Source organism: Podarcis bocagei (assembly GCF_964188305.1).
Source record: "Podarcis bocagei genome assembly, chromosome: 7".
Classification (NCBI taxonomy): domain Eukaryota; kingdom Metazoa; phylum Chordata; class Lepidosauria; order Squamata; family Lacertidae; genus Podarcis; species Podarcis bocagei.
The window spans coordinates 36,544,138-36,563,444 of record NC_138132.1 but is presented as its reverse complement, the minus strand read 5'-3'; the positions used below and the strand labels follow the sequence as shown (position 1 = coordinate 36,563,444).

Sequence of the window (19,307 nt, the reverse complement as noted above, 5' to 3'; positions counted from 1 at the left end):
AAGAAGGCTTCCTTCCAAAAACAAATAGGAGTCTGGCCCAAACAGGAAAACAAAAAGGCACACAAACAGGCAACCCCCCTCATAAAAACCCCACATGCAAACAAATAGTAAGGAATGCTTTTTTAAAAAATGAGAAGCATGTTGCTAGAAAGATAAAGTGATTGTTTTAAGGTATGCAGCTAGTCACCTTGGGTTCATTGAGGAAAGGTAGGGCAATGAATGTTTAAATAAAGAAATCAGCTCCCAGACTTGTGGCTCCACAGCAACATTGCTCAACTCCGGAGTGTGCACAGATCAGCAGAACTTTCTCTGGATTTAATCCATTAATGTGGAGCATCTCCCTTGGCTTGGCTTTCAGATGTTGAAAGTCAAACTCAGCCTCTCATCTCTGAAGGAGAGAGCTGAGCAAATGGTTCCTCTTGGGGAGGAAGAGCTCAGCACCCTGGCCCCATCTCCTGACCTTTGCCTTCCTGGGGAGAACATCACCGATATGCCTGCTTTTCCTCCAGCCTCCTTGACATCCTTTGCAAGTGAAGAAAGAGACTTGTTAATTACTATCTCTTTTGCAGGCTAAAAAACTGGATCATCTCCCAGCTGGCAAAGCAGGAAGAAAGAAAAAAGCTCAGCTCTTAGATCATGTCACTTTTGCAGGAAGAGAGCTGCCTAAGTGCTTCACCGGATTTTGCCCTCCTGAGGGTTTCATCGGCCTAAAGGTGGCTGCGGGTGAGAAGAAAGGAGGAGGCAGCAGCAGCAGCTGTTCTCCGGTGAAAGTCAGGAGCTGGGGATGAAGGAGCTGGAGACCTTTGGGTCATTGTGGGTAGTTCAGTGAAGATGTCAATGCAGTGTGCAGTGGATGTGAAAAAAGCAAATTCCATGCTAGGGATCATTAGGGAAGGAATTGGAAATAAAACTGCCAATGCCATAATGACATTCTACAAATCTATGGGGTGTGACTGTATTTGGAATAGTGTGTACAGTTCTGGCCCCCTCAAGAAGGATATTGTAGAGTTGGAGAAGATTCAGAAAGGGGCGACCAAAACGATTAAGGGGGTGGAACCACTCCCCTATGAAGAAAGGTTGCAGCATGGGAGACATTTAGAGAAAAGGTGACTAAGAAGCAGCATGATAGACGTTTATACAATTAGTCATGACATGGAGAAAGCGGAAAGAGAAAAGTCCCCCCCCCCTTTCTCATAACACTAGAACTCATGAACATCCAGTGAACTGGATGTTGGAAGATTCAGGACACATAAAAGAAAGGACTTCTTCATGCAACAGAGAGTTAACAGAGAGTGTGGAACTTGCTCCCGCAGGAGGCAATGACAGCCCTAAGCTCAGATGGCTTTAAAAGAGGATTTGATGAATTCATGGAGGGGAGGGATACTGATGGCTGCTAGCCATGATGGCTATTCTTTGTCTCCACAGCTGGAAGCAGCAGTGCTTCCGAATGCCAGTTGCTGGAAACTACAGGAGGGGAGAGTTGCTCTTATGTTCAGATCCCACTAGTGGGTTTTCCATAATGGGCATCTGGTTGGCCAATGTGAGGAGAGAATGCTGGACTAGATGGGTCATTGGCCTGATTCAGCAAGCTCTCCTTGCGTTCTTATGAAGGTTTCGGAGAGAGAGAGGGAGCTGCCTGTTTGCTTAGGTGCCCCGTGCCCTGTTGTCACTCCAGGCAGATGCTCCATGCTTCAGCTGCAGGTGGATGTGGTCCAGGCCTATAGGTGGTGGAGGAAAACTGTATCTCCCTAAAGTCACCCTTCTACTGTTTCTGGTGGAATTGTAGCCATAGCAAAGAAACAAGTCCTTGCCCAGGAACAGGCTCACTTGCTGACCTGCCAAGGTCCCTCTGCTGATTCCTGGAGAGATACCTGGATGAGGACATGAGGAATCAGAGCCCTCCCCTCATTCTAGGTCTGCTGTTGTCATTTGCCTTCACCTTGGGATAAATTCTGGCATTACTGCTCTTGCCGTGATGTCTTTGATTCTTTATGTGTTTTATATGCACACATCAAATGCCCCCCTGGCCCACCCCCCTAGGCTGCTCCCATTCATTTGCCCCAACACTGACTTTTATTTCAGCCTGGGCTGTGCTCTGTCTGATACTATCAAAGCCAATGGTGCTCAGCACCCCTCTCCTGGGTCTTTTTGTGCCAATAAACACCATTCAGGCTCCAAGTGTTTACAGCTTCAGCAAGAGAGTCCTGTAGAAGGGAGCTCAGCTGGGCACAGAAGTACTGCTGCGCACTGCACTTCTCATTGCAAAATCTAGCAATTAGCATTATATTTGCAAAACCACCATTAGAACCTGCCATAGGCTTCCTAACTCACAGACATACAGGAAGGAAGATTCAAAGGAATGCAAAGGCAATGTAAATACAGCCTCTTGAAAGGGAAGGGAGGAAGGGCCATCAGACCTAGGAAGTGCGGGTGCTAATTATTTCTCTTCATTAGGCAGCCACTGGGGCTGTCTGCTGCTTAGGGACCCCCTCCCATCCCTCTAGGTTGCAATGCTTGCCGCAGGCTGACTTTTCAGATGCCGAGAAAGCTTAAATGGGGAAGGGTTGTCGTATCTCACCTGTTCTGTATGCAGAAGGTCCCTCGTTTAATCCCTGGCATCCCCAGGTAGGACTGGGAATGGCTGCATCTGAAATCCTGGAGATATGCTGCCAGTGAGAATAGACATTACTACACTGGATGGACTGATGGCCTGGTTCAGTTTAAGGCACTGTCTGCACCCCCAGAGTTCAGTGGGAAATGCCCATCACTATCCCTTGACATATTACATCAACAGGTTAGGTTTACCTGAACTTTGGAAAGATATTTTTTTTGGGGGGGGGGGGAGAGAATCCTTACAACCATCAACTGGTAACTCCAGAAAGCAGTTGCAATTGTGCTTCGTGATCTCCCTGCCCCTTAAAATTGTTATGCCAATAAGATGTAGAACTGTAATACTGTAAGTTGCTTCTGGGGGGCCCTTAAGGTCACTAGCTGTAGGGACATGGGGCAGATTCCTCTTAAGCAATGGTCCCCACAGGTGTCTTGTATAGGCTGGCAGAGAGAGAGAGACAGACAGACAGACAGACAGATAGACAGCGAAAGAGACAGAGAATGAGAGAGTTCAGTAGCCCAGAACCCCAGCTCCTGTCTAAATTGTGTTAGTCCTAAGAACACAAGACAAGCCTGTAGGTTCAAGCCTATGGTCCATCTAGTTCAGCACCCTCTTCTCACAGTGGCCAATCCGATGCCCTAATGGGAAACCCACAAGCAGCACCCACGCACAAGAGCCGTCTCCCCTCCTGTGCTTTCCAGCAACTGGTATTCAGAAGCATTGCTGCCTCCCACTGTGGAGCCATTGATAGCCCTCCATTGATAGCCCTCTCTTCCATGAATTTGTCTAATTCTCTTTTCAAGCCATCTTGGTTGGTGCCCACCACTACCTCCTGTGGGAGGGAGTTCCATAGTTTAACTACACACACACCATGAAGAAGGACTTTATTTTGTCTGTCCTGATTATAGTCCCAAATGGCAGCAGTCAGGGTACCAGTTTCTGACAGATTACTCCCTCCTCTTGCCTTCTGCAATAGTGGGTGGGCAGGAGCTGTCTCAGGTAAGGATGGAATTCTCTCTTTGATCCATGACACAGATAATTTTGATTCCATTGTGTGTCAGCACCTAAACCCTCTTATCAGATAATTGATTCCCTTTGTTTACCCCTAATCCCTGTCAATGGTCTCTCAGATACCAATTACCTGTCTGGGGATTGCATTGTCTCATGTCTCTTAGAACAAAGAGCTCCCTAGAGAGGGTCATTCTCTTCATTTCCATCAGTGCTGATTCAAAAGAAGCAGCACCAGTCAGTCATTTGCCCAGGGAGAAAAAAGTCTGAGTCTTATTTTGGGATGGATGCAGCTACAACAGGTAGAGAACAGGAGAAAATTCCCTAGCAAGTGAAAATGGGGCACAAACACCACAAATTCCTAGAAAAACCTGGATCTCTCTGGAAGCTTAATCCAGACTCCATATTCACCTTGCATCTGTAGCACTGAGAGGCCTCCCAATATGTTTTGGATGCTCTCTGCCTTGTCCCAATTTAATTCATTATTCTGGTCTGAATTTGTTCTGTTAGATCTGAGGCTCTCTTTCGCCCCTGTTTATTGTAACAGGGGATCTAAAAATGCCTGCATCCTTTTTTCTTTTCAGATATGCGGGTGAAATTTGCAGGCAAGGAACCCCCAGAGTGGATTAAGCCTGTCAAATCCTGCCTCCTGGGATTGATGGGGGGGGGATCTCTCTGAGCCTTAGAAATGGGGCTTCGCTGCCCTGCTTCAACTCTTGGTCTTACACCTAAAGGAGCGTCTCTACCCCCATCATTCAGCACAGACATTGAGGTCCAGCTCTGAGGGCCTTCTGGCAGTTCCCTCACTGCAAGAAGTGAAGTTACAGGGAACCAGGCAGAGGGCCTTCTCGGTTGTGAAGACCGTCCTGTGGAATGCCCTCCCATCAGATGTCAAGGAAAGAAACAACTATCTGACTTTTAGAAGACATCTGAAGGCAGCTCTGTTTAGGGAAGTTTTTAATGTCTGGTGTTTTATTGTATTTTTAATATTTTGTTGGAAGCCGCCCACAGTGGCTGGGGGAACCCAGCCAGATGGGTGGGGTATTATTATTATTATTATTATTATTATTATTATTATTATTATTATTATTATTATTAATGCATTACTCCCTAGGGAAAGGCAGGTGCTCACCTGCCTCTATGATGATGTAGCCTAGAGGAGATTTGGGGGGTGTCAGGCTGTCTGAGCCCCATTTTCTGCTCCTCCACAGCCCCACCATCACCAAGCTCACTTTGTACCCTTCCTCCCTTCAAGACGGGCCACTACAGCTGCTTTACCTGGCTGACTCATTTTGCAGCTCTTACACTTGTTAGGGGAAAACTCACCTGTCAGCAAAACTAGTCAGTTTAGTTCTGTACTCCCGTGGCTTCAATTTCCCCCTTCTCCCATGGAGGCTTTCAGCTCCTGTCTGTGGAATTTATGTCCTCAAAGTCTCCTAGGGGTTGGTATTGATTTCTGAGTGTTATTTTCACAGTTGTTTCAAACACTCTTTCAGAAGCAACTCAGAAAATCTGTGCCTATGGTGGGGGTGGGGAGCAAAGGAGCTGCTCTTGGTCTCTTGGGTCTCCCTGCCACCCTCTTAAGAACACAGGAACATTACGAAGAATGTGCTGGATCCAGCCAATGACCCATCCTAGTCCAGCATCCTCTTCTCATCATGGCCGACCAGATGCCTGTGGAAAACCCTCAAGGAGGATTCAGGTACAAGAGCCCTCTCCACTCTTGTGATTTTCCAGAAGCTGGTATTCAGAAACATTGCTGCCTCCATCTTATAAGGCTATAACTATTGACAGCTTCTTATCGTGGTTGATGCATACATACATACATCATTTTATCTGTATGCCACCTTTCCATATTAAAAACCCTGCTCAAGGCACATTACAACATGAAAAAACCAACATAATTACAAACATAACCAAAGTAATCATAAACAATATATGATGGCTATGCTCCCCCTCCATGTTCAGAGGCAGCAATGCTTCTGAACAGCAGTTGCTGGAAATTACAGTAGGAGATAGTTCTCACGTGCTTGGGTCCTGCTCTCTGATTTCCCACAGGCATCTGGTCGGCTACCATAAGCAGATGAAGCTGATTGACTGTATGGGACTGGCAGAAATGACTGGCAGAATCCGTGACCAGGGAGAAGAGTCGGCAGAAGAAGACTGGAAAAATTTTAAGGACTATCTACAAAAATATTGTAAAATTAAGGAATGTTGAATGATGTTGGATTGAAATAATGTATGATATTTTAGTGTTTTTTGGTTTCTGTGGAAGCCGCCCAGAGTGGCTGGGGAAACCCAGCCAGATGGGCGGGGTACAAATAATAAATTATTATTATTATTATTAAATTAAGTGGTTTCAAGCTGTAACTATGACAAAATGACTTTCTTTTTGTAAGCAAGAATTTAAAGCTACAATAATTTAAGATGTTGAGATAAGGATTTGCTGTAGAAACAATTCAAACTGGGTATACAAGAAGGGGAGGTATGAGGAGGTCGGGGAAATAAGTTACAAGAAAATAAGTTGTGAAATTTATGTGTTTTTAATATTTTTATGTTTGTTTTTTCTTTTGTTTGTAAAAAATTGGAAACTTTAATAAATATCTTTCAAAAAAAAATAAAAAAAGAACAGGATGCTGGACTAGATGGGACTTATCCTAGCAGGCCCCTTTTGTTCTCATGCAAAGAACTGACCTTAGAGAATATCAGAGCAACTGAGAGATACAAAAATCCATCCCTGCCATGCGGTTGCTGTGTTAACCCAAGGGCATCTTTTTTGCCCATCCAAAAATGAGGTTTCTGTCCAAACCACAGCATGGCACAGACATCTGCATGGGTTTCTAGGCAGGTATCCCTCAGGTACTCAATGTTTAATCAAATGGGGCCCCAATGAAAGGAGGCATGTAAGTCATTTAATCTGGAAGTGGCAGTTCATCACAGCAGGAGGACTACATTTTTGATCCTGAAGTGAGAGTAGCAGCACCAGGGTTGCTTATTTTATAGAAATATAATCATTATTCCTGCCTCCTCAAAAAAGAAGTTGCTCAAAGAGACAAAGGAAGCCTAAAAACAAACACCATTATCTCATAATTTAATGAAGTTAGACAAAAAAAACCCCACAAGACTAAAACAGCATCAATAAAACAAAGCTCTCCAGAGAGGCAGAATGAACCACAAATAGATTAAAATGAAATTAAGATGCAGCAGAATCAAATGTTTGTTTTAAAAGATATGCTTTCAAAGGCCAGCAGAGAACAGATGGAGAGGAAGGCTTGGACCCTCATGATCTCCCAATGCTCGCCTCCACACCGACCCCTCCACATCAGCCCCTGGAGGCAGATGGGCTGCTTTCCTTCTTTCCCCTCCCTGCTGATCTGGGAGTCCTTCCACAAAATCCCCTGGATGTGTGGAAAGTGTTTTAACTCACTCAGATGGAAATGCACTCTGTACTTGCACACACGATTATGCAGATGGTGGATGTGAAGACCAGATCCCCAAAGAGCAGGTCATGTGAGTTTACTGCAGTGGAAAAAGACGGATCAATTTGTATGTGATGACTTCAAGGGTGGATGGATTAAACGGCAACTTTTCCAAAGCTTCATCCTATTTGTGATGTTATCTCAGTACAGTTTCAGCCTGCAAAACCCACTGAACGATTCACCTCTCTTGTCACTCTGACCACATAAGCTTAATGCATCCTGCCACTGGTTTCCTGCTCACTCCTGGATCCAGCACAGTTCAAAACCCTCCTTGGCAGGGTCTCTTTATTAAGAGATTTGTTAATCCTCCTCATCAAATAATCATTGTGTGGTTTGTTTTTTTAAAAAGTATATGGATGAGTTTATTCAATTGACAGTATCCGAGTACCAAGACCAGTGTTTCTCAACCAGGGGAGTGTATGTATGAAGATTGGCAGGGGAGGATGAGTGCTTCCAAAAAATATGTACAATATAAGTAAAAACAAAACAAAACCCCATCCAAATTAAAATATGAAAGTGTGAAGTGGTATGTGAAGATCACATGCCGCTTATTACGTGATCAGCATACCATCGTGGGTGCACAGGAGTTCAGCATTACCTCTTGGTTGGTGTGATGTACAATATATACAGCACAGTAACGCATCACGCAGGCTGCAGTGAATTGTGAGAATTTCGCACATACTATAAATGCCATTGCTATTACCTATAAAATTATCTTTGATTTAAGGGAGATATTTTTAGTGTGTGGTCGAAACAACAATTGTGCAGCTGGAAAAGTGGGGAGGAAATTACACACACCAGGTGGATGTAGTTAGGAAGCACTTCAATGACTGGCAACAGCTGTGATTCTGGCATTTCAGGGGTTGGACTAGACGATCCTTTGGGCAACTTCCAACTGCATGATTCTATGGTTCTATAGATCAGGCACGTCCAGCTCCCAAGAGACTGTGATCTACTCCCAGTATAGAAAAACTGGCAGTGAGCTTTTTTTGGGGGAAGGATTGACCAGAGTTGTTGAGCTTTATTGGGGGACCAATAACGATCACCTAGGAGATCACTAGTATAAGTTGTACCGTGATCGACCACAAACATACCTGCAATCAACCGGTAGATCGCGATTGACCTGTTGGACATGCCTGCTATAGATGATTAAATCAACTTAAGTTTCCGCTGAGTTAAACTGCTGAAGCCATGCTAATATGCGTCCTTTTTCTTTGGGGCCAGAAAAACAGCCTCTGCTTCACTTACACCTTAAGGCAGGCATTTCCCCCTCATATACTTCTCAGTACTTTTCAAGTCCTCCTGTTTTTGCACTGTTGCCCTGTCTAGCACACCATGTTCCTTCTTCTGCAGACAATGCAAAACAGAGCTGGTCTACTCTAGGGTTCTTCTCAGCCAATGGTGGCCTATTATTATAGATGTAAAGTTAGTAAGTTTTCTGTTTCTACAGGTAGTTGGGCCCTGAACTAAACAATTTTTTTGTTTTTGTTTTCTTAGAAGAGTACTACACTCACAATTCCCTCCCCTGCCACTTCAGCAGGGCATGAGAGACAGAGGAGCTCCATTAGCAAGCCAATCCAGGAAACTCATACTAATTTATCAATCCCTTTTGGCTTCGCTCACCAAATGCCTCCATCTCCTAGTCAGGCCTCTCAGGGTCACCAGACCTGGACTGAATCTGAGTGAGACCATCTAGAAACCCTCGGGGAAAGCAGCCTAGGTTGGCAACTTGATTCTGCACACGATGGATAGCTTAGCTGGTTAGAGTGTGGCGCTGATAACACCAAGGTTGCAGGTTTGATCCCCATGCGGGACAGCTGCATATTCCTGCATTGCAGGGGGTTGGACTAGATGACCCCCTAGGTCCCTTCCAGCTGTATGGTTCTGGTAGAGGGAACTGAGCAGATCATCCTGCCAATTGCACAGCACCCTGTGAGGAAGCCTTTCATCACTACCCTTCAGTCCTTGCTAGAGCATCTCCAAGAGGAGTTTTGGAGAATCAAGTGTGATTCAGCTGTCAAAGACGTTTTGATCCAAATGTCTTTGTGAAGCTGTTCTTTCTGCTCTTATGGCTATCAAAACAAAGGCATTTGACAAGCGTGCAACATCTGTGCACAGATTGATAATAATTAAAACAGACTCTGAAAATTAAAAGTTCATGTGAAGTTTTTGATTTTTTTAAAAAATTGTAAGCACTTTGACTCATTGTTATTTTTAAAACCCCAAAACATTGGAAGGCGGCGGATTCTCCTTTCTTGGAGGTTTTTCAACAGAGGCTGGATGACCCTCTGTCACGGATTCTTTCGTTACAATTCCTGCATTGCAGGTGGCGCGGCTGGGCTAGATGACCTGGGGGCGGGTCCCTTCCAACTGTGCAATTCTATTATTTGTGATTAAAACTCCCGGTATTGCAGTCATTTAACATAAGGGGAGCCAGGTTTCGAGGTGGGGCGGCGGCATGGGATTTTTATGCTAGCTAAAAGGGGGAAACACTGACGTAGACCAACTACTGACCACGCCCCCGGGCAACCCCGCCCGCCCGTCCCGCCTCTCTCCTTCGCCCGCCGACCCCTATTGGCCGGTGGGCGTGGCGGCGCGCGGAGGCAGTTGCCTGGCAGCAGCGGGCGGCTGGAGCGCGCGGCAGCATGAGGAGCCTGGCCGGCGCGCGGGGCCATGGCACTGCCGCGCCTCGTCCTCCTCGGGCTGGTCGTGCGCGCTGCCTCCGCGGAGCAAGGTAGGGGGGAGGACTGCGCTTAGCCAGGGAGGCTCCACCGAGGGGGTGCCGCCCTCCGCCAGGGCCAGGCAGTCCCATTGGAGGAGAGCCACCTCTCGGAGGTAGAGTGCCCACGAGCATGGATGCTCTGCTGGGTCATCAGCCCCCTTTTCCACCAATGGAGGGGTAGGGTGCAGTGGCGTAGCGTGGGTTGTCAGCACCCGGGGCAAGGCAAGTAATTTGCGCCCCCTAACCCGTGGATTTGCGCCCCCTAACTCTACCCCCCAGATGTTGCGCCCGGTGCGGCCGGCCCCCCCTGCACCCCCACGCTACGCCACTGGTAGGGTGGGCGGGCGAGGCTTTCCAAAAGCGCACCCCCCGCCAGGGTACCCCAGGGGACTGAGCAACCAAGAAAAACCTCATCCTCTTCCTTTCCTCTCCTCCCGCAACCCTTTCTTGGTGTTTTCGTGGGCCGGCCGAGTGCTTGCAGGGAGCGAGCCCGGACGGAACGGAGGGGTAGACTGCGGCGGCACATGGAGGCTCCCTTTGACTCTGTGCTCCGAGCGCTACGCCGCCGGAAAGCCCGTCTCCTTTGGGGAACGTTGCCGCCAGCGCCTCTGAAGGGAGTTTGGGGGGCGGTGGGGGGAGTTTGAGAACGGGGAGCCCGTCGGGAGACCCACCGATCATCGGGGGTCCTTAAGGTCGCTCGCTTGCTTCGGGAACCCTATTCCGGGCCCTGGCAGGAAAGTGGTTGCGGAGGAGCGCCATCTCTTCTCAGTGGGCTCGGCGCGCCCCTTCTCGCCCAGTGGCCCTGGCAGGGATGCCGCTGCCCAACGTCGCTCGGCGGGGGGGGGGGGGGAGCGACCGTGCGGCGCCAACGGGGCTCGACCTCGACGGCTTTCTGATGGACTGATTGTCGGTGGGCTAGGCTTGTCACTCCCGCAGGTGTTTAGAAAGCTTCCCTGCCGACAGCTCCCGGGCTCAGGCAGGCAGCTCTCGCTTGCTCCTTGTTCCTGCTGCCTCCGACACCCCCCTCTCCCCAATCCCAGTCCTTGCCGGCGGGCAGGGACAGTCCTGGATGCTGCATAGACCTGAACCTCCCATGCCCAAGAGAGGCCGCTTCCAGAGATGCCGGCCCTCAACTCAGGGCGGTTTTAGTGGCAGCTCCTAGCAAGAGGTTTCCTTCAAGAAGTGAGAGGATGGAGCCTCCCTTGAGTCCTGCTGGGGAGGAGGATGTTCCTCCTGCCAGGTAAACCCTTTCCTCCTTTGTTGCCTGCTGTCAGCTGTGGGTTTTGCTGCTGCCTCCAGATGAGCTTTTGACTGCAAATATGCTGCCTGCTATGGCTATCATCTGTTCGGTTTGGCTCTAGAACTGCTTTTGATAAAATGGGCTGGTGTTTTGTTTCCTTTTGTTTTTTGCCCTGAGAATTTTATTTATCAAATTTATATCCCACCCTTCCGTCACAAGATCACAGGGCGGTTTGCAGAATAAAACAAAGATAAAAACACAAGTAAATAATTAAAACTAAAACAATAACCTCTCCCCCCCTTTCCACAGACAAATTTAAAAGACTGTGGAATATTAACCAGCCAAAGGCCTGATTGAAATGGTTTTTTATTATTATTATTTAAAGAAAGAAGTGTGTTACAAATAGGGAATGAAATAACCAGAGCACTTTGCTTCTGTTCCTGCGCTAGCTGCCGTCTGGCTTGCAAAGAGCAGTGTCCCTGGCAGACGAAAGCATTCACTGCTTGAACATTGCACTGCTTTGGTCTTGTGGGAACGAACTGGCTTGGATTGGCAGGAGCGTCCTACGAAATCTTTATTATAGTCACTGTGGCAGCAGCTGCTGCTTTGCTTGTCAAGGGGAGGATGTGCCCTGAATCTCTTGGTCAAACAGCTTCTTCTGTGAGATGCCTGGGCAGGATAATGAAGCTGTCGTTGGATCGAGATGACTCTTCTCCTCTCTCCACCAGTCTCTGCCCTGCAAAACTGCCCCCGGGGGACGGAGGGAATTGAGAAAAGGAGCCTTGGTTCAAAGTGGGAGCGTCCATGTTCAGGGTCACAGAGCAGAAGCAGTTAAATCACATGACTGGCACCTCTGGGCATGTAAGGCAGTCAGGGCTTCAGGGCAATGAGCAATTGGCAGAAAGGCAGACTTAAGCCGTTTGGGGCTTCACCACAGAACCAACTCTGGGTGGCCTAGTCCTTCCAAGTTCTGGGCCTTCCCTCAAGTACTTCCCAGCTCTGAGGGGACCTTTCAGATATTAGGAACAGGCCTACTGGGAGCCAGCAGTTTTCAAAAGCTCCGGCAGGAAGCAGCTGAGCCCTCAAGCCCAGCTCTGCTAGGCAGCAGTCAGGCCATAGATTTGCTAGTTTCCTTTTGGATTCCTTCCCTAAAGATCAACCAGAGTGAACCAAGGGTGCCTGTAAGGGAGAGTTCAGGGACAGGCTCCCCTGCATAGTCTCCTCCTAACGTTTCTCTCTTTCTCTTTCAGTCATTTTGTTGGATTCTCAGGAATCGCAAGCTGAACTGGGCTGGACGTCACACCCTTCCAATGGGGTGAGTGGCTGTTCTGGTGCATTTGTGGTTCTGCAACACACTTGCTGAGCCTGGCCTGGTAGGCTGGCTTGGGAGTGGTGGTGGTGCTGCCACCAGCAAAGCCACTGAGGACACCCAGGCCCAATCTCTTCTCTTTGGCCAGCTGGTGATCTTTTCCCCCAGGTTAGTTTTGTTTACTGATTAAGAGAATGGCTGCTTTGCGTCTCCCTCAGCAAGGACCCTGCCTGCTGCCTGAAGTCACTTTGGTGGCAGAGAGAAGGGCACTCCTGGTCTCCCAGGGTAGGCAAGCTGTTTCGCTCTACTAATGGCCAGGCAGTTGCAAGAGGATGGCTCCCCATTGGCTTTAACTGTTGAAATCTGGTTTGAGAAACCCCAGGTGGCCTCAGAAGCCTGCTAGGCTTTTTCTTTTTAATTTTTAATCTTTTAAAGTTTGTTATTAGTAAGTAAAATAAACCAAAGAAAAATTGTGTGAAGAAGTACTCGTAATATTACAGCAGGGTGAAAGCATAGAATCATTATAGTTAAATTTATTGCTCTAAAACATTACATAATATACTCTTTTCTCCCCCATAAATCTCTTAGGCTGGTTTATATGTATTCTTTTGTAATAAGTTAGCTTTAGTTACTATAGCCCAAATTTTAGCAATCCATTTGGATGTAGCAGGAAATATGTCCACCCCCACCCCCATTTTTAGCTACCATATTCCTAACAGCAGTTATAAGATTAAACACAATTCCTCAATCATTTTGTGGAATAACATCTTATAGATAACCAAGTAGAAATCTTTGAGGTTCTAAGGGTATACGATACCCTAGCATATCAAGGATATTGGCCTAAATAGATTTCTAGAATATTGGTATTTGAGAACAGCTCCAAAAGATGTGTATATAATCTGCTTCATTTAATCATGTATCTTCCTTTTTTCTGCCAATTCTCATGGACTATGAAACACCAGGGCACCAGTCCTATTTTTCTAGAAAAAAGAGGTGCTGGAATTCACCATGAACACCTCCCTTGTTCTCTTATATGGCAATGGAGCCTACCTGAGAGGTACCAGAACTGAGTTCCTGCAGAAAAAAAAGCCCTGATTGGCACCAATGACAGACGGGCTGCTTTGCAGGGAGGACCCCAAGCATTGCGAAGTAGCCATTTCCATGGAATAACAGGTGTGTCTCCTTTCATATCCTCTGCAGTGGGAAGAGATCAGTGGGGTGGACGAAAAGGACCGGCCCATCCGCACATACCAGATCTGTAACGTCATGGAGCCGAACCAGAACAACTGGCTGCAGACCAGGTGGATTTCTCGGCAGGGTGGCCAGAGGATCTTTGTGGAGGTGAAATTCACCCTCAGGGACTGCAACAGCATCCCAGGGGTGGGGGGCACCTGCAAGGAGACCTTCAACCTCTACTATGCAGAGTCCGACTCCAGCCTGGGTCCCAACGTCAGCGAGCAGAAGTACGCCAAGATAGACACCATCGCTGCTGACGAGAGCTTCACCCAGGGGGATCTGGGCGAGCGGAAGATGAAGCTCAACGTGGAGCTGAGGGAGATCGGGCACCTCAGCAAGAGGGGCTTCCACCTGGGCTTCCAGGATGTGGGCGCCTGCGTGGCACTGGTGTCCGTGCGGGTCTATTACAAAAAGTGCCTCTCCACAGTGCGGAACTTGGCCACCTTCCCCGACACGGTGGCGGAAGCTGCCTTTGCCACCCTGGTGGAAGTGAAGGGGGCCTGCGTCAACCACTCCGAGGTGGAGGCAGACGGCCCTCCCAGGATGCACTGCAGCGCAGAGGGGGAGTGGCTGGTCCCCATTGGGAAGTGCACCTGCAGGGCTGGCTTTGAAGAAAAGGGCAGCAGGTGTCAAGGTAAAAGGAACGGCTGTCTGTACCCTTTCCCTTACGCCTGTGTCGTCCACCCACCCCGTCACCTGGTTCTAACGGGCAAATCATGTGTTTTGTAGAACTCGCTATTTGCTGTAACAAGCCCTTACTGCATATGTGCACCCAGGGCCTTTGGGCTAAGATATGATGGCGTCCAAAGGCCCCTGAGATTGTGGAGCCTCTCCCCTCCTCTCCGTGCCAACAGCAATACTCCCATTGTTGGATTTTTCTCTCTTGAGTTGTGGAATCCCTGAATCATTTAACAGCCATCCTTAAAAATATTACGAGACTGGACATGATCTCATGCGCTGCAGTCTTAATGAACCTGCAGATGTAATCATTTTCAGGATCAGCAAAAGCAGGAGAGTCTTGTCAAGGGGCTTGGTTAAATTAAAATTACAATAATTTAGAAACACTTTTTTTTGAGAGAGAGGGAGGAAGTGGAAGTGGATTTCTTCCAGTCTTTGCTCTCTTTGTTGATTTACCCACACGCTCTGAGGGCAACTGCCCTAGGTCCACCATGCGAGGCTGACACAACTGCCCAGCTCCTTTTGTCAGGGTGACCAGAAACCTGAAGGGTTTGCAAGGTGGTTTTTACCCCTGCCTGGTGTCCTTGCTTCTCGCAGTTGATCTCAGTGCTCCAGGCTTGTAGGCTGCTTTGCTTTGCTTCTGCATTGATGCTCGCCTTGCTTTACTTCATTTGGGTCCAGACCTGGGCAGGGAGACAACTCTGCCCTTCCAGATGTGGTTGGTTGGACTCAGATTTCTGCTGAGCTCCATTCAGCCCCAGCCAGTGATCGGCAATGATGGGAGTTGTAGTCCAGCAACATTTGGCCTAGAATGAAGGTGGAGGCATGGAATGCAGGGCAGTTTAGGAGACTTGCAGCATTTGCTAAGGGGGTAGAGTCGGAAAGGTGCAAACGGGGTGTTGTCCCTCAAAGTTATTCTAATTGGTTGAGAGTTTCCACAAGGCTTATCACTGGTCAACTGTAGATGAGGCATTAACTCCAACGAGATCTTTGGAGAAGCTTAAATTATCCCAGGGCAAAGTGGTGATTCTGGCCTCAGGGCCCCCCAAGTCCTTGGCAGGTGTTGGGCAACAGCCAGTTCTAACACACAACTTTGACACAACACTTACGGGTTGCCAGGAAGGCTTGAGAAAAGCACACAGTCTTCCCAGCCCCTCAAATTGGCAGCAATCCTTTTTTTTCCCAGTGGAATGTGACTTTTGTGCATTTTAATTAAAAATGGCTTGTCCAGCCCACCCCACTCCCCTCATTTCTTTCCATGACTGGCCTGGATTTGTCTGCAGAAAAACTGTGTTTAATAAGCATTTTTCAGTTTTGCATATTTGGCTACTTGGGGGGAAGACACTCCTCATTTAGTTTTCTTCTCTCTTTCTTTTTATTTTGACTTCTTCCAGTTTGGGAGCCTGCTTGCAAAACCCAAAGCACCAGCAGTATTGACCGTCTCCTGGTGGGTTTTCATGCCCTGCTTTGACCTTGTGGAGATGATAGGTGTCTCTCCCCCCCCCCCCAGTGGCGTAGCGTGGGTTGTCAGCACCCGGGGCAAGGCAAGTAATTTATGCCCCCTAACCCGTGGATTTGCGCCCCCTAACCCTAACCCCCAGATGTTGCGCCCGGTGCGGCCGGCCCCCCCTGCACCCCCACGCTACGCCACTGCCCCCCCCGCTCGCCTCCCCTGCTCCATGCAGCAGTTCCCCCCTAATGACATGATCAAACACCCCTGACACATGTATGCTAACTAGGGCAATTTCCTGATTAAAGAAAGTTGATTAACTGATTAAAACTGCATATATTTGAATATGAATGAATGAAAATAGCCCTGAAAGAGAGGCCCATTATTCCTTCCACTTTTTTTGGAGGCTATATCTAGGAGGTTTGAAGTGGGATTGGAAGAAGGGAGGGAGGTGTCCAGTTCTGCATATTGACAAGCTAGAATGTATCCAGAAGAGGGTGGCCAAGCCGATCAAGGGTCTGAAAATCAAGCCTTGTGAGGAACAGTTGAGGCATATTCAGCCCAGAGAAGAAAAGACTTGAGAGGGGATACACTTGACATCTTCAAATATCTGAAGGGCTGTCCCATAGAAGATGAAGCAAGCTTTTTTTCAGCTGCTGCCATGATCATGAAGTGAAGTCCATATCCTGAGGACACTGGCAAAGCAGGCATTAGGTGCCCTGATGGTGACAGCTCCTCCACTAGCTCAGCAGATCAAAAAAATTCCTGCAGTCCATCTATTTTCACAGTTCTCTATAAAGAATGGCATATGGAACCTTTTGTGGAAATGTTTGCATGATATTGGTTCAGCTGTTTACTGTTTTAAAACTTGTCTCTGTTGGCCAAAGCAGCCACCTTAGGGATGTGGCAAGTTTATCTCCCACTCCCCCCCCCAAAAAAAGTTAAGAGGAACTCTGTGACTGTGTGTTTGCAGTCAAATGCTCCTCTGTGCTTATTTGGGTCTCAAACCTCACCCTGGTTCTCTTGGAATGCAGGGGGCGATGAGCCTGCCCAGCTTTGTGGCTGCTCATCTGCTTGTCTCTCTCTCTCTGCTGAAGTCACTGGCTGTGTTTGGATGTTACTCCAGTGAGTGGAGCTTTGTGATGAAGTACAGTGGTACCTCGGGTTACAGATGCTTCAGGTTACAGACTGCGCTAACCCAGAAATAGTACCTGCGGTTAAGTACTTTGCTTCAGGATGAGAACTGAAATCATGCTCCAGCAGCGTGGCGGCAGCGGGAGGCCCTGTTAGCTAAAGTGGTACCTCAGGTTAAGAACAGTTTCAGGTTAAGAACGGACCTCCAGAACAAATTAAGTTCTTAACCCAAGGTACCACTGTAGATGAAGGAGAAGCCTCCCCTCCCTTTTGAGTTCTGAACTCCCCTCTGACTCTGATGCAGTCACAAGGAAGCTGAAAGATTCAATTTCGCTTATTGATTACCCATGGTTTAGCATGTCATCTGAAGTTGATAAACTGTGGTTAATCTTAATTATAGTTTTAACAATGGCTAGTGCAAAGGAGCCAAGATCATATCATACATGGTTTACACTAGCCATGGTTAAGACTAACCATGGCTCTGGATGATTTGTTAAGCTGCAGTTCATATAAAACAGAAGCAAAGTCTTCTGGTCTTGTTGCAGCTGTGCTGGAGGGGAGACACACAAGCCCCAGAATAGGATAGGGTCATTCTCATGCTAAACTATGGTTAGCAAGCTAGCCCACTGGGCCTTCCATCATTGGCTATAGGAAGCAGGCGAGAAATGTTTTCGCATCCTGCTGGGCACGTACTTTTGTGAATCTGGAGCCCTCCAGCACAAGAAGCAGCTGACAACTCCTGCAAACGCTGCCCATCTTTCTCACACCCTTCGCTCAGCAGCAGCAAGGAGACTTCCAGCGAAGTCCAAGGTTAATATTTATCAGCTGGGTTTCTTGCAAATGAGACAACTTCAACCAGCCATCAAATTAATATGATGGAGATCCAGTTCCAAAAATAACTGTCAGCCACTTCTCCTTGACAGAGGCATAAATTGGTGCTGCAGGAGAATTTCTATTACAGCATGTTCCTCTCTGGCTTTGACAGCAGTGGTGGGAGGCTGTGCTGTGTTAATATTCTGCTGGCTTTGTGGCAGGCAGGCGTGGCTGAGGAAAGTGGCCGCTTTGCAGGGAGCCTCTGTTGCAGAGGCAATTGCCAGCCCTGTGCCAAGAAATGAAGAGATAATTTGTTGGCAGTGCCTCGGGCCTCTGAAAATCTTCTGAGCAAAGGTAGTGGAAGAGCCTGAACTCATTTCAGGGTGGCTCAGAAATTAATTTCTTTCCTTTGGGTTAGGGAAAGGAGTTCTGCCTATCAAGTCCACCTTCTCTGTGAGAAGCGCTTGCAGGATTTGCCCCTCCTGTGACGTTACAGACAGAAGTTGATTTGCTCCTCACAAAGGAAGGACTTCCTCTTGTTCTGCCTGCTGTTAAATTTGGCACTAGACAGTTGAAGGAGGGGGGAGAAGGAGGAGGAAGGATCCTGCCTCTTAATGGCTCCTGTGCCCATTAAACCAGGGGACAACTTTAATTGGCTGATGGATTCTACAGAAGTGTCCAGGAACATAATTAAGCTGCGTGGTGTAATTGGGGTTAATAATAATTAGGCAAGATGGAGTGAATGGCTGTCTGGGCCCTTCTGTTTCTCTCTCAGACTTGACCTTCAGTAACTGATAGCAGTCTGGAATCTGCATAATCCTCTCTTGCAGAAGCCAGTATAGCTGAAAGGCCCTGCTGGGGCAAACCAGGCTTCGTCTGCCTGGTATCAGTATTGAACTCTCTGGTCTGTAGTTTCTGCACTTTTATCTTTTTTGCAGTTAGGGAGTGGAGGACATTCACCCATCTCCACTTCTCAGGCAATTCTCACAGGCTACAGTCAGTGGCTCTGAAATATCATAATAGCCACAATCTGCTTTCACAACTGAGGGTGCAATTCATCTGGCCCTGTAGACTTAAAAATCATTTGTTAAAATTATCAGTATACTACCTTGTCTTTCAAAGTACTATCTAGGCAGTTTACAGGGCAAAAAAAGCAGAGCATAGTATAACAACAAAAACCATGTAATTTATAGTAGTCTGGTTTCTCTAACCATCTCCCTATTTATTCTGGGCTACAAGACCCTCATTGTGTCATTCCTTCCACTTTCAAGATCAAGCCAGAATCTGGAGCTAATCCGTGGTGATTTGTCTATCATTCCATTTCCTGCTCATCTCCTCTCTTCCTCTCAGCTCTCCTGGTCAGATTTCCTGGTCAGGTTCATGAAGCTTGTCTTCTAGGAGAAAAAGCCATTCAATGGCACCTGCTTCCTCTTCACAATTGTGCATGTGTGCAGATTAGACTTTGGAAGAAGAGCTGTCTGCTTTCTCTGTGTCTGCCAGATGGTTGCAAGAAAGGCACCCCTGTGACTGTGGAGCTTTCCCATTTTCCCTCCTGGACTTGGCAATGCATGAATTGGCCCTGCCAGTTTGTGTGAACCACAACTCTGCATGTAACCATAGCTGCTCT

The 19,307-nt window shown here is 47.7% G+C and overlaps 1 protein-coding gene across 3 annotated transcripts in view; it reads left to right on the top strand.

Annotated features, from left to right (window-relative positions):
- Window positions 1-611: 611 nt before the first annotated feature.
- Window positions 612-19,307, top strand: part of EPHA10 (EPH receptor A10) — a 40,724-nt gene continuing 22,028 nt past the window's right edge. The window contains exons 1-3 of one of the 3 annotated variants that reach the window (XM_081203651.1): window positions 612-723; window positions 12,311-12,375; window positions 13,570-14,239. In XM_081203651.1, coding sequence (XP_081059777.1) covers window positions 13,636-14,239 — 604 coding nt within the window. In that variant the 5' untranslated portion in view covers window positions 612-723; window positions 12,311-12,375; window positions 13,570-13,635. Of the gene's footprint in view, window positions 724-9,737; window positions 9,833-10,800; window positions 11,061-12,310; window positions 12,376-13,569; window positions 14,240-19,307 lie in introns of those variants that run through there. The other 2 variants (XM_081203649.1, XM_081203650.1) reach the window with 2 other exon arrangements.